The 15,828-nt window shown below is 36.4% G+C and overlaps 1 protein-coding gene across 2 annotated transcripts in view; it reads right to left on the bottom strand.

Annotated features, from left to right (window-relative positions):
- Positions 1 to 10,601, bottom strand: part of LOC131162458 (uncharacterized) — a 58,495-nt gene extending 47,894 nt beyond the window's left edge. For both annotated transcript variants that reach the window (XM_058118954.1, XM_058118956.1), the window contains exon 1: positions 9,863 to 10,601. In XM_058118954.1, the coding sequence (XP_057974937.1) occupies positions 9,863 to 10,399 (537 nt within the window). In that variant the 5' untranslated portion in view covers positions 10,400 to 10,601. The remainder of the gene's footprint in view (positions 1 to 9,862) is intronic.
- Between the last annotated feature and the right edge of the window lie 5,227 nt (positions 10,602 to 15,828).

The following is a 15,828-nucleotide window of genomic DNA, read 5'->3' as shown; positions in this document are numbered from 1 at the left end:
TGTTTGCTGGTGGTTAGTTGCTATAAGAGAAGGCTATATGAGTTCAGATGGCATTCTTGCAGTTTTTTCTAGTTTTCCTGATTGATGAGTTGCTGGTTGGTAGGTTTGTCTAATGTAGTTGGTCTATTTCTTGGTTGTAGCTGCTTAAGTGTGTAACAAAGTATTCATCTAGTGGTGAATATGAGGTAACCAGCTCTAAAGGTGCTGTGACATCCTCTCTTGACATTATCAATTTCATATGATCCAATTAAATTGAATAGAGGGAATTATATCTTGTGGGCAGGCCTGTTGAAGCATCTACAATAACAAGAGGAAATTTAAAATCTAACAGTGCTAATCCTCCAGATCTAAGCCTGATAAATTTTCCGAGTTGTGAGCAATTGCAAGAGAATGCTCAAATTTGAATTATGTTTGTGGGAGGAATCTCAATAGGAGAGAGACTAATGAGCTTGCAACTTTGACTATTGTGCTTCGTACTTTTCGAGTTGAAAATTGGGAAGTTATAAACGTGTTTGGAATTCAGAATCTTCTCCAGATTTCCCGTGCAAAAACTTTCTTTTCCCATTTGATCCATGACAGTAACATTAGCCCTTTTACCCTTTATTCATTAATCTGAAAAGCTAAATTCCCTTCAAAGATAGCCTTTTCTTGGACTGCAATCCTTTAGAAAACCAACACTAATGATTTTCTTCAGATGCGAAAACCAACAAGGCTCTGTCTCCATGTTTGTGTCCTTTGTTTTAGGAATGGGGAAAACCTGCTCAGGCTGCTCTCACTTGTTTTTACATTGTCTGTTATCTTGGGTTCTAACTTCTATGGACGAACTTGATTGTGATTTTTGGTGAAAATTGGATGTGCCTAGATTTTTCAGAGAGTTCTTGTCAGTAATGTTTAGAGGTCTTGTAAAGAGGAAAGAGACAAAAGTTAAGTTGTTAAGTTGTTCCACATGTACCTTAAGATGGAAGACCATCTACATCTGCTAGTAGTGGTATAAGTGCATGCTTCTTCTTCTTCTCTCCCTAATTCTCTCATTTTTTTCTTGTTGGCCTAACATGGCTTACTAATCTTGTTTTGATGATAACAAATAAAAGGTCACTTAACATGTTTTGTTGCAAGTGATGAAATTTCAGGAATCATGTCATTAAGCTCAAGTTCAAAAGCTGATTGCAAGACTCCATGGAAAAGGAATATGAAAGCTTGAAGATTATAAGAGCATGAATATCAAAAAGGACTTGCTAAAAGCTTAGAGAATTTGAAGCTCAAAGTTCAAATGACTCAACAAAGGACAAGCATGAAGACTCCTAGCTTAGAAAGTGTTTTAAAGTCTTAAGAAGAGTCTCTATGTAAGTACTTCATTCAAATGATAACTTGATTGGATTTGAAGCTCATTAGGAATCTCATTGACCTAGAGACCATGTTTTGAAAAACCCTGGAAAATACTTTTCAAAAGTCTTAAATTATTTTGGGGAAAACAAAAGAGCAAAAAGAATTTGGAAATAAATTAAAAAATCAGTTTTTGGTGTTTCCAGGTGACTAACAGGGTTTTCCCTATCGATTGACAAATGTTTGAACTGATTTTGAAATAACCCAAGAGGACCCAGTCGACTGACACGGTTTTTCCAAGCGACTGACAAATATTTGAACTGATTTTAAAACAACCCGAGAGGACCCAGTTGACTAACTCGTGTCTTCCCAATCAACTAACTCGCTCTGACTTTAAAAATCTCAGTGTTTTAAATGGTTCCAGCAACTGACTCATATTTTCCAGTCGACTGACTCTTCAAGATTTTAATTTTAAACTTAACGGGTACTTTCCAAATTAGATTTTTTAAATTCTAGCAGTTATGAAAACTTGGGAAACACTCCAAGTCACTTGGGGAACACGAAATACTCTTGATTAATCATCTATAAATACCTCCGCAAGGCTAAGGATTCAAACACACCAAGCTATTACATTTATCAAGCTTTCTTGCTCTCAAAACTCTCAATTCTATCAAAAGCTCTCTTGTGCAATTACTTTATGAATTCTCTACTGAGGTTTGCTGGGAATCTCTCACACAATTCTAAACCTATACTGAAATCTTTCAATCAAGAAAGAAAGCTCATGGTGATATACTTCTAGAGGCTTCAAACTCTTTCAATTATTATTTTGAATTGGAGTATATTTTAGTGCTGAATTGTTGTACTAATCTGCTCTTGTTGAGAGTGTCTTTGTACACCAAAACTTGTTCTTGTTTTGTAGACAATTCAGGTTCTTGAATCGTTGTTGGACCAAGCGTGGGGTATCGTTTGGAGAGGCGTACTCTAACCTATTGAAGGAGAGATTGTAAGGTTGCTCCTGCCCGTAAAGGAGTGGTTATAGTGGATCCTCGGATGGTTTAGCCTAAGGCGAGGAAGTAGGCGGGTATAGCCGAACCTCGTAAAAACTCTCGTCTCACTCTCTTCCCTACTCTCATTTAATTTTCTATTTATATTAACTGCGTGGTTGGATTTTAATTTTTTCTTATCATATACACTACGTGGATTAGAAATTAAATAAACCAAGGGTTAATTTGATTTTGGGATTGCGGAAACCGAAATGGAGTATGTTGGTTGATCAATATAAATTGCGGAAACCTTAAAGGGAGTACGTTGATTGGTTAACACTCAAGACTTATTAACTGAAAGTTTATTTAAAGTCTGAGTTTTTGGAAGATTGTTGGAAGTTTGAATTGTGGTTTATATTGAGAAAACAGGTACACAAATACAGGGCTTCTTATCAGCAAACAAATATTCTCAAACTTTACTTTGAGTTACAAAAGTGCTGAAACTTGACAACATTGCTGAAATCTTTCTCTAGTGTGGATTGTGTTGTGATTGTGTGGATTGGATTGTGTTGAGGTGCTGAACAAGATATACAACTTGGTATACACATTCATAAAGGTTTTAACAAAGTTAATTTTCCGCTGAACTTAAAATTGAAAACCTTCTTTGCTCGTGTGGTGGCTGAAATTAAAATAAGTTAACAAATCAATCAAAGAAATTTTAAAATCCCAAATCACCCCCCCTCTTGGGAATACACCTTCCTTTTCATTTCTCAATGCTCTCTCTATCTCTAAATTCGGTTACTTGTCCTACATCACCCTGCAACCTTACAATGAATGAATATATAGCTAATAATCTATAACAGTCATAGCACAGCATGCAAATATCTGGGTTAAGGGCTTTGTAAGACCTCATTATCTGTAACGCACATTCATATCAATCTTGTTGAGAATTAGAGCCCAAATGAAAGCCCACATTTTAAAAGGACCTTAACTTTCCAAACAGCTTTAAGTAAAAGGAAAGATCTAGGATTTGTGGATTTTGTGAGATTCGAAAAGAAAGATTTGGAAGAGAAAGATCCCAAAGTGTACACAAACCAAAGCCTTGAATACCCCATGTTAAGAAGTCATAACAAACATAGTTGGAAATGGGATATTGGGTACACGTGCGCTCACCTTTCCAAACAGTAATGGGAGGATCAACATCATGGGAAATATGATCATTAGACAAGGAAACCAAAGGCATGGTAGTAGAAGCTAGAGGGGATTCTCTTTCTTGGTGTTGCTGTCATGAATACACCAGCAAATTAGGATGATCAAGACAATGAGAAGGGCTTGAACTACATGGAGACTTAGGTGGTTGGTTGGGCAAGGGCAGAGTAGAAGCTAGAAGATTAAGCAAAGGAAGAGACTCATTGAGCTCAAAAGAACTCTGGGATTGGTTGTAATAAGGTGTAGACTCAAAGAAGGCAACATTTGCATAAACAAATAAGCGATGCAGCACAGGACTAAAATAACAATATCCCTTTTGAGTATATGAGTAGCCCAAAAAGACACATTCTATAGAACGAGGATCTAACTTCTCCACCCCAAGAGTTAGTTGATGAACAAAGGACACACATCCGAATATACGAGAAGGGAGAGAGAATAAAGGTAAATTAGGTAAGAGAATGGAGTAAGGAATTTTACCACTAAGAACAGAGGATGGCATCCTGTTAATTAGATAGCAAGTAGCAAGTACAGCATCACTCCAAAACACTTTACGTACATGCATTTGATAAAGAAAGGTGCAAATGATTTCAAGGACATGTCTATTTTTCCTCTCTACAACTCCATTTTGTTGAGGAGTGTGGCACAGGTTGACTAATGGACAATACCAAATTGAGTCATATAAGTAGTGAATTGTAGACTAAAATACTCTTTAGCACTATCACTTCGAAGTATTTAAACAAACAAACCAAATTAAGTCTTTATTTCATAACAAAAGGCACAAAATATATGAAATAACTTAGAATGATCTTTTATTAAATATAGCCAAGTCATTCTTGAATAATCATCCACAAAGGTTAGAAAGTACCGAAAACCCAACTTGGACACAACTCAACTAGAACCCCAAACATCAAGATGGACTAACATGAAAGGGCTTGCAGCGTGTTTATTGACTCAGAGAGTCAGGAAGCAAAAGGGACACAATGGTGCTTTCCCAACTGACAAGACTCACAATCAAGACTAGACACATAACTCAAATCAAGAACAAGACGTTTCAACTTTTCCAGTGAACAATGACCAAGACAATAACGAATTTGGAGATGTGTGGCAGCAACAGTGCAGGCAATAGAAGGAGATAGCAGCTCAAAGTGATAAAGTCCACCAACTTCACGCCCTCTACCATCGTCTTCTTCATCTTCAAATCCTAAATAACCATAGAATCAAGGAAGAATGTTACTAAACAATTCATGGATTTAGTAATCTTGCTAACAAACATAAGATTGAAAGGAAAATTGGGAATATACAAACTCAAAAGAAGAGAAATAGAAGAAGTGGGATTCATAGCCTTAATTCCCTTGCCCGCAGTGTTGGATCCATCAGCAAAGGTAACACAAGGTAAATTTGCAGGATATTGAAGAGTAGAGAAGAAATTAGGTACATCTATAATGTGATCAATGGCAGCGGAGTCTATGACCCAAGGACTAAGACGAGAAGTACTGGATGATAGACATACTGTTGGATTACTTGTTTGAGCAAGAGATGCAATGGGAAGAGAATCTTGTTGTGATGCTTGATACTGCTAGAACTTAGAATAATCTTCCTCTGACATGGATACAGTATGTCACCCCCCACTTGCCCCAAAGGTGTGGAGTTAGTGTGGCTGCATTGACTGCCCCCAAAGGTGTGAGGTCGGTGGTGGCTGCATTGGCAACATGTGAAGGTATACCGTGGAGACCCCAACACTACTTAATAGTATGATTACTTCATCCACAATGAGTGCACTTGCAAGGAGTGCCTCTACCTCATCCATCTCTACCACCATGACCACTCGAACCACCCTGACAACTTTTACGCTTGTTTGGTAGAAAACTAGAATCACCCTATGTAGCAAAGGTTGTCCTCTCACAGCTAGATGCAAAAGCAAGAGAATATGTGCTAAAGGAAGCACGAAGGACACAAGAATAAACATCAACAAATGATGGCAACTCTGCAAAATAAAATATCTAGGACCAGACTACCTCAAACTTGGGTCTCAAGCCCACTAGAACCTGAAGAATTGTCATCTGCTCCCCCTGCTACTGCATCTCACAAACATCTGCGATTATAGGTTGCACGAGGTTAAGGTACTCATGAACATGCTTTATTTCTCCAAAATATTTTGCAATGCTCCTATCTCCTTGTTGTAACTAAAAGTACTCTTGCAATAAATCATACAAGTGTGTAATGCTGCTAGAGTATAGAAGCTGGGCATAATCCCAAATCTCCTTGCACGTATCTAGTGCATACACATTCGTGCAATATGTGGCTCCATCAAATTCCACAAGAGGGAAACAATTGAGGCATCTTCTTGAATCTACTTCTTTTTTCTTCTCATCAGAAGGATCAAATTGGAGCAAGTGGTCAAAGTTTCCTAATCCTTCTAAATAAACCTAAATAGTTTTAAACCATTGAACATAATTCTTTCCATCCAACTTTTGAGTTGTTATTTGTGGCAGTGATAAAAGAAACATATTTTTGGGATTCATAGACTCCATACCTACACTCACAAACAACTGATATAGCTTTGCCACAGCCACACAACTTAACTTACAAACACTGCCACTGCTCCAAGAAACTCACAAAGAAGCCTTCACAAACACCGAACAAAAACTAATGGAACAAGCACATGGTCAAAAAGGTTGGATCTTTGAGCAAAAAAACATGCCCAACAGCTTGATAATATTGTCTAGAGAAGGAATCAGAACATGGCAGAGGAAAGAAAAAAAAAGTGGCCGGAAACTCTCTCACGTGCTGGCGCGTGGGGTCGGCACTGCCAGCAATTGGCCGGCGCATGGGGCTGTTTCCGTTGATGGGGTTTTGTCGAGGTAGGCTTCAGAGGGTTCTGCTTTTGGCTATATGGTTGTTTTTGTGAAATAATGAAGGGTGGAGGTTGATCTGAGAAGGGCAGCGACAAGAATATGTCTTCCGATGATGGCTGAGTATGATAGGATTTAGGTTGGATCATGCTCTAATACCATGTTGAGATTTTGATTAAATGAATGACCTTACTTGAAGATAGGTCCCTCCCTCTATTTGTAATACAAATCAAATACATTCTAATGACAATAATATCCTTACTAAGTCTCACTAATTAACATACTAACACGCTTAATCAATGTTTTAAAAGGTGAAGGCGTAAAGCGAGGCATTTTACCCTCCACAAGGTGAGGTGTAAGCCTTAAGGTGTTGAGGCGTAAGCATTTTGGGACGGTATTTTTTAAAATAATTAATAAATAAAATCAATTTATATATAGTAAAAAATGAGAAAAATTTTAGAATAATGGAGAAAAAAAATATGATTTTTAAATATCATATAGGTCAAAACATTACAAATGGTTCCCATTAATTTTTAAAATTTAAAAAACTAAAAAGCTTACGCATTGGTTTTTACTATAAAAGAGGGCCCAAATTTTTTACATTAAGCCCAAAATCTTGAAATCTAGGGCAAAATAGCTCCCAGCAGCTCTGTTCGACAGCTTCAGTGTTCAATTCTTCGATCAGCAGCAAGTCAGCAACCAGCAAACCCTTCGAGCACTCTCGTCTCCCTCTGGCGCTCCTTTACTCTAGTCGAGAGACGAGAAGAAGCTTCGTCGAGAGAGGAGAAGAAGCTTTGTCGAGAGAGGAGGAAGAAGCTTCGTCGAGAGAGGAATCGTTGCTGGAGGAATCGTCGAGAGAGGAGAAGACGTTGCTGGAGGAATTGTCGAGAGAGAAGAAGCTTCGTCGAGAGAGCGAGGAAAGGGGTTTTAGGCTTCAGATTCAGAGTTATGGGTACTTTTTTTTTTTATTTATGTTTTAAATCAGGCAGCCCGAAATGCGTACGCCTTCCAATTTGAAGCATAAAAGGCGAGGGTTTCCCCCTGAGGCGTACGCCTTCTCCTCTAAGGCGTACGCCTTTTAGGCTTTTCGCCTTTCCACTTACACCTTAGCGCATTGTAAGCTAAAAATGCCTCAAGGCGCACCTTACAAATGCCTTTTAAAACACTGCACTTAATAATAGTAATGCTAAAAGACATAAAAATGACCTATAACACCTCCCACAAACTTGGCAAGAAAGAATCCAGCACACTAAATAAACAAGTTGACTCATCAACCTCTCTTTCATGGAGACTCTTAAAAAATAGAAATTCCAAGAAAAAGAGCACCCCTCAAAAGAATAGAAAGCTGAAATTGGTGTATTGTGATCAAAGGAAAATCTAAACAAGCGCAGCACCAAACAGCTCCAACCATGACTCACCAACCCAAATATCCTCCCATAAACAAATTTTATCTCCAATTCCAACTTTCAAATGTGTGAGAGAAAAGAAAAGGCCTGCAACTTGGGAAACAAATTTCCAAGGACTCTCATGAGTGGCACTACCACGCCCTCTGGAATATTCCATATTTATTCTCTACCCGGTGCCATAGGGAATTAGATCCTAAGGAAACCCCCACGACCATTTTCCTATTAGGGATATGTTCTTATAAACCACATTACCAAGTCCCAACCCCCCCCCCCCCATGATTTAGGCCTCTTAACAACATCCCAACTAACTAAATGGTCCCTCTTATTCTCCCCAATACTTAATCAAGAAAATAGCATAATCTTCTCTAACTTACCAGCCACCCTAGAGAGAATTTTGAGAAAAGATAAAAAAAATAAATAGTAATATTAGCAAGTGAAGCACTGAGAGTGATTCTACCCTTTAGCAAAAGCAAGCCTTCTCCCACCCCTCTAATCTTTTTCCAACTCTCTCAATCACTAGATCCCAATGAACATTCAATAAAGGGTAGCCGTGTAAAGGAAGACCTAGATATGACAAAAGGACTCACAATCTACCAAAGATCTAAAAATCTCTAGTTCCCTCCTACACAAATAGACATCCAATATCTGACTCTTGGAAAAATTACTCTTTGGCCCTTAAATTTTCTCAAAAATGATGAGCAAACTTTAGAACCTTGCGAAATTTCACAAAATTATTCTCAAGGAAAAAGATTGTATCATCCGCAAACTGTAGATGTGACACCTCCATCCTCTCGCTCCCATTGAAAGGCCGCTCATAACCCCCAGTTCCTAGGTCCAAGAAATCATCCTACTCAGAACATCCACTACTACGGTAAACAAAAAAAGGGATAACAAATCTCCTTGCCTTAATCCTCATGAACACCGCACCAATCCCTGGGCTGCCAATGAACAATCACAAACAAGTTAGTAAAGCTGAGACACCCTCGTATCCACTTGCACCAAATAATAAAATATGGATACGAAGGGGTGCATATAAGTCACCACAATAAGGCGAAGGAAACCGTCCTATCCATATTACATTGTTGTTTGACTTCACTTCTTGGTGAAGACTTATATTGCATTGGGTGCCACAAATCTATTGTTCTTGATGATTTTTGTTGATGTATAGCTAGGTTTAGACTACAGAATCATCATCGTAATCCTACAATTTTCACATAGAATATTGGAAGTGGACTTCAGTCCCATTGTTTTACCATCCATTCTAAGAGTTTCTCACGTAAATTTTGGTGTCCTCTTATGTGTGTGCAGCTGATTTTGCATTGTTGATCTCATTTTTTGGTCATTGGTTATTCTATTTTGTGTAAATTTGAACAAGGGGAAGGATTATCCTAAAGTATTGTGTTTTGATCATCACCTCCCCACCCCAGGACAACTAAAGTCAAAAGTGAAACTGCGAAAATCAAATATGCAGTACATAATGCTCGACCTACATTTAAATTTTATATATATGTGTCATAAGGTGAGTTATCTGCAAACTAAGCACTACACTCAATCCTTGCAACAACTACCATACATTATCTTTTGATGCACCTAGAAAACACCTACAAGCACCTAACTTTAAAACCCATAATACAAACTGGAAACGCTGCCCACTTACTGCATATAAATGCACCAAATTGTTCAAAAAAGTACACATTTTATGTTTAACATTCTGTGAGTACTTGTTCCTGAAAACAACGATCAATCAATTTTTGACGTCAAAAGCAGTAGATGTTCCCCCATAATCCTAAGCAAACAATGCCTTGGAGATCAAACTACTCCAGACAAGGTGTTCAACCTGATCAACAATAGATGGGCACTGCAAAAGAACCATGTAACAATTCCAGATTGCCTGGCCATGTAGGCATATAACAATCAATGGTTACCAAAAAAAAAAAAAAAAAACCTGACAGATGCACTTCTCGCACCATGCAGTAAAGAACAAATTAGAAAGGAGAAGAACTGCTTGAACCAAATATAAATTCAATGCATTACAAAATCTCATGATTAAACAACGAGATAACAGAACTATTGACAACCAATTGTTCACCTTATTAGAATTTCTTGGCCGCGACTTGCCCTTGCGTGCGCTTTTTTTCTCCTTCTTGCCTTGGCTGCCACAATACTCCTCGTCTTCACTGTCGACTTCTTCAACATCTCCTCTCTCTCCTGCTCCTTCTCCTTCGTCTTCTCTCTCATTATCCTGAGGCCGGTGGGAAAAGAGTGTCGACTGAATCAATCTCCGGCGAAGGGGTCTCCGTTCAGGCGGCCTGGGTGCACCGTCTTCATCCACCATGCGCTCCACTTGCTCACCCAATTTCTCCATGAGATCCGCTCTTCGCGGGGATAATTCTTCAACCTCGCACGCTCTCTGCTCCTCCTTCTTCTTGCCTCGACTCAGACAGTGCTCCTCTTCTTCACTCTCGGTTTCTTCACCGTCTCCTCCTCCTTCCTTTCCGCTTTCTGGGGAACGGTGAGGAAAGAGCGTTGACTGAACCAATCTCCGTCGAACAGGCCTCTGTTCCGGCGATCGGAGAACACCATCTTCAACGACCGGCTGCCCCTCTTGCTCAGCCGATCGCTCCATGCGATCAGCTCTGGTTCGAATTGCGGTTTCCGAATTAGGGCTTAGAGAAAAAAATTAGAGATTTTAGAGAGCAAAACAGAATCTGATCCAGAGAGAGAAAGAGAGATGGAGGGAGCTGTTCCCGCCTAGGCAGAAGGTCCTTTTTGTTTTTCTCCTGCTAGGCGCTAGGAAGGAAGGGCTAGTAAACAAGGCAGTAAGGGTTTTTTCCTTTTTTCTGCTTTTTTTTTTGTTTCCTTTGCCAAAACTGCGTGCGTTTTTATCTCAGCAATATAGTTAGATTTTATTTAACTTGACAATAAATTATTAGTAATGTAACGCGAAGTCCTACCGGGACAGCCAGCGGCCGGTGGGCTATTTCCTGCTTTTCCCGCCTCAGGCTCTCTCTTTTTATTTTTTTAATCTTTTTTGTGTTTACAAAAATAAAAAATAAAAATTAACAGAAGGATTGTGCAATCTGTCCGTTGGGCGCTTGGGGGCAAAAAATTTTAAATTATTTTTTAAAAATTTTGTGCCCAACCACACTTAGCAACAAAATTGAAACAGTTTCAGGTCAATATGGAATTCAAAAGCATCAATAATTCATTAGTACAATTAGGGCTTTGGGGCAACACAATTATTACCACCAATAATAATTAAACACATAAGATCTGTTAAATACATAAAAAAAATTTATGTATAGCAGACTAAATATAAAAACTTACATAATAAATAAAACGCTCTTATGTTTGACGAAATTTGAAACCCCTCTTAATAAAATTACTCAAAACTAATCATGCATATCGATTCACTTTGAATGGTTTTGTAAAAATATGTGCAACTTAATCTTCACATGAATAAAATTCAATTATAATTCTTTGTCACACGCCAATTCTCGAATATTATGATACTTCATATCGATATGCTTGTTTTTATTAGGAAAAATCATATTCTCGGTCAAAAAATAGCAAACATGCTATCACCAAAAAAAAAAACTTTGTAGAATTATCCACACCCCAGTATCCCATGAAATCAAACCATTTGAATAGCACTGCTAGTAGGTACAATATACTCCACTTTTACTATAGAGAAAATAATCATTGTTGTTTTTTTTTTTTTTTGAGTAACGGGGAAAAATAGAAACCAATATGAAAAACATAACTCGAAGCATTCTTCCAAGTTTCAGTGACTCTAACCCAATCACTATTTAACCAACAAAACTTTGTTGCTTAAAACTTTGGTTTGTCTAAAACCGTAGATGGTTTGGCTCGGGTTTCCAGCACTAGTTTTCGAATTTTGAATCTTTAGACGTTGCATAGGTTGGGTTTCGGGAAACTTCCGAGACGGTTATATATATGTTGTATAACTCTGTAATGTTCATGTTTTTGGACACAATATAGTAAGAAAAAACACTACCAATTGCTTACGTGGATGTACGTATTGCTGAACTATGTAATTCCTTGTATTGTTATTATTGCTTTCATTATAATATGCGTGATTGTTGTTCTGTATATTTCATCATTGAGTGCTGCATTGTAAGATCAATTTATTCCACTGTACAATTTGTTTTTCACAACAAATTGGTATTGGAGCATTGTTGTAAAGGCTTCTGAAATTTATTCTACAAAGTTTGATGTTGTTCAATTCGATGGATGTGAAACTTCAGTTTATGGCGGAAAATGGTTAAGGATCTGTTAGTGCAGCAAGGTATGGTAAAGGTATTATACAAAGTTCAACCGGAAAGCATGGATAAAACAAGTTAGAATAAATCGAAAGTGAAGGCGGTGTCTACCATCAAACTTTGTTTGGTTGATGACGTGTTGTATCACATCATGAATGAGTATTCTCCAGTAGCATTTTAGCATAAACTAGAAAGCCGGTATATATCTAAGTCATTATCGAACAAGTTATTTCTTAAGCAAAGATTGTATTGGCTTAAGATGATGGAGGATTCGAATTTCAACCAAAGTATCAATGCATTCAATCAAATTGTAAGTAATTCAATGCAGGTTGATGTGAAGTTCGAGGAGGAAGACAAGGCATTGATGTTATTGAGTTCCCTACCTACGTCTCACACATATGATAATTTGGTTACTACTTTAACATGAGGCAAAGAAACCTTGAATTTAAAAGAGGTAACAAGCGCATTGCTAGGCTTTCATCAAAGAAAGATGGGCAGCGATGAAATTTTATATGGTGAAGGACTTGTGGTGAAAGATAACCAGGAACATAGGAGAAGCAAGTTCCGGAGCGGATCTCAATCACAGTTCGAAAGGACATAAAATGTTTAAGTGCGAAAAAATTAGGCTCACAAAATCGAAGTGTCCGGAGTGGAAGAAGGGGAATGTTGAAAATCAAGAGGATTCATCAAAATTTGTGAATGTAGTGGAAGAATGAGACTCGGGGAGCAGTGATGGTGATATGCTATATGTTTCATTAGGTTTAGAATGCCTCATGGATTTTTGGATCCCATATTCGGGATGTTCTTATCACATAACACCAAATAGAAATTGGTCAATACCTACAGGTCAATTAATTCTGGTTATGTTCTAATGAGAAATGATGTTGTATTCAAAATAATTGAGATAGGAAATTTCAGAATTAAGATGTATGATGATGTTGTGAGAACTTTATGTGATGTAAGGTATATACCAAATTTATGAAAGAATGTGATTTTATTGGCCACTTTAGATTGTAACGGGTATAATTACAAGTTTGATAGTGGGATAATGAAGGTATGTGAAGGCAACTTGATGGTAATGAAGGAACAGAAGTTAGCAGGAAATATCAATGCATTGCAGGGTACCATAGTTGTAGATGGAGCTGCAGTTGTAGAATTTGAGTCAGGTGATACTATTTTGTGTAAAACAACCACACACACGATGGAGGGTATTCTTAATTACTTTTATTAAGATGTTTGGAAACCAGTAAGGATAGCATCATGGGGTGGACATATGTATTGGTGTATCTTATGCGACACAAGCTATAAATGTTTGTCAGGTTTAACTTGTGCCTGAAGTGGAAAACTAGATCGAGAGAGAGATCCTCATGTTAGACATTGGTATTAAGTTCGTTTGTAATAACCCAAAAAATGACTATACAAGATTAGTGGGGTGATTGCCAAGAAAAAAATAATAATTAATTAAAATTTTAAAATTAAATTAAATTAATTTAAAAATAAAAAAATAATTATTTTTTATTTTTATTTTTATTAATTAATATTAATATTATTATTATTATTATTATTATTATTATTATTATTATTATTATTATATATACAATCATCTTGAAGCTTCAAAAACATATTCTGAGTAGGACCAGCGCCCCCCCTTCTCTCTTTAAAATTATCTCTCTCTCTCATCTCATTCTCTCTCCCTCTCTCTTCGGTTTTGTGACGGATTTTCGCCCTTAGAAAATTAAAAGATATTGAACTCTATGTGATGACCCAAAAATATATATATATGATTAAAGCACAATAATAATAAAATAATAAAAATTATCATTAAGTTAATATCAATACAGAAGTGTTTTTCTGTAGGATCCTTGATTCTATGTTTGATGCCTAAGAAAGACCTTATCTTAGCGAGTGCTTAGAGACCATTGCGGCTCAATCGCTCCCTAGAGGTCGGTCTGGTCAAAATAGAATTTCATAGGATAAACATGATAGACACTGTTTGTACACGTAAATAAGTACATAAAATAATGTTTTGACTGACATAGTTTGCAGAAATATATGAGAAAATAATAATAATATAGGTATCCTATGCGGGGCCCACAAGACTGTGTGGGGCCCACGTGAGTCCCAAAGCCATGTGGAGGTTTACACGAGTCTCGAAGCTGTGTAGGGCTCATAAAATCGTATGAGGATTATTAGAGTTACGTAGGATCCATTTGGGTCTCGAAGTTGTGTGGGGCCCACAAGACCATGTGGGCTTACATGAGTTTTCAAAATTTAAATTTAATTATTGTTCAAAAATAAATAATAAAATAAATAAATACTAAAAATAGTTTAAAAATAATAACAATGATAATAATGATTAAGAAAAATAATAAAATAATAAAATAATTAATTAACTAATTGATTAATTAATTAGGTAAGTAGTTAATTAAAAATTTATTTAATGGGAATGGTGGTAAGCACTCCCACATGACCTCCATCCCCATCCCATATTCAACCCATACCTTACCCATTCTTTAATTTTAAAAAAATTATAATTTCACCCATCTCCCCCACACTTTTATAAATTTCATTTCTTCCTCAAAATTTTCCTATAAATAGGAAGCTCTCAATTTTCATTTTTCACAACAATTTTTCCAAGGAAGAGAATGATTAGTGAGTGAAAGAATTTGTGGTGGAGAGAGAATTTTGAGTAAGTTCTCACTCACCCACTCTTTCCGTTCTCATTTCTTAAAGATAGTTATTGTGTTCGTAGCATACGGTAAAAGAAAAAGGTAAGTAAATTTTGATTATGTTAGTTTTTTTTTATTAAAAATTTATACCTGAGTTTATTTTATAAGTAAATTTCAATTATGTTAATTAGTTTCACAAAATTTCCATGAGTTTATTTTTACGCATATTTAATTATACCAGTTCTATCTTTAATATACTTGCATCTATTTTTGGGTTAAGAAATGTTCTAGTCCCCTCGGATAAATTTTCAGCATTTTTTTCTATTCAAAAATAAAATTATATATATTTTTAACACAAAAATTGTGTGACATGAGTTTATTTCTACGTTACATTTTTTTTATGAAAATATGAGTAAAGATGAGATTTTTACGATATTATTTTAAATTACATAAATTATAATAAGATGATTTTAAAACCCTTTATGGTAACGAAAGTTCAAAGTTACAAATGCTCGGTACCGCAGGTTAAAGTTTAAACGGATCAGAGTGCACCCACACTGTTTACAGAGTGGTTATTTATGTTAGTGGATTTCTCCTAAGTGCACACCTGGTTCCGGATCAGGACTTAATAAGGAAAATCTCACTTAAAGTTTACGTACGTTGATTTATTTTGGTCGGCCAGTCAGTTAAATCCAGTCTTCGAACCACACAACCTAGTCATGGGGGTAAACATGACTTACGGCAAATAGGCCTAAAGGTGGTTTTTAACAATATATGTTTATACATATTTAATTACGTGTACAAAGTTACTGATGAATTGAAGGAAAAGTGTAAGTTTACGTGAAAAGAATCATTTTGGTGCTTAATGACGATCTAAGAAAAACGCATAAGAAAAAGTATATGTATGTTTATCATTAAATATTTTTACAGTTTTAAAGTTAAAAGTTTAATTTAACAGTTTTAGTATATGATTATAAAATTTTACTGTTGTAATTGATGACAAAAGTTTTATACAAAAATTTTTAAATTAAAATTTATCCTAAAAGAAATTTTGAAGTTAAATTATTAAATATTGTTTTACGAAATTTAAAAAAAACTCATTT

The sequence above is a fragment of the Malania oleifera genome, chromosome 8, assembly GCF_029873635.1.
Source record: "Malania oleifera isolate guangnan ecotype guangnan chromosome 8, ASM2987363v1, whole genome shotgun sequence".
Taxonomy (NCBI): Eukaryota; Viridiplantae; Streptophyta; class Magnoliopsida; order Santalales; family Ximeniaceae; genus Malania; species Malania oleifera.
Note: the sequence above shows the minus strand (reverse complement) of the source record. Positions and strands in the feature narration are given on the sequence as shown.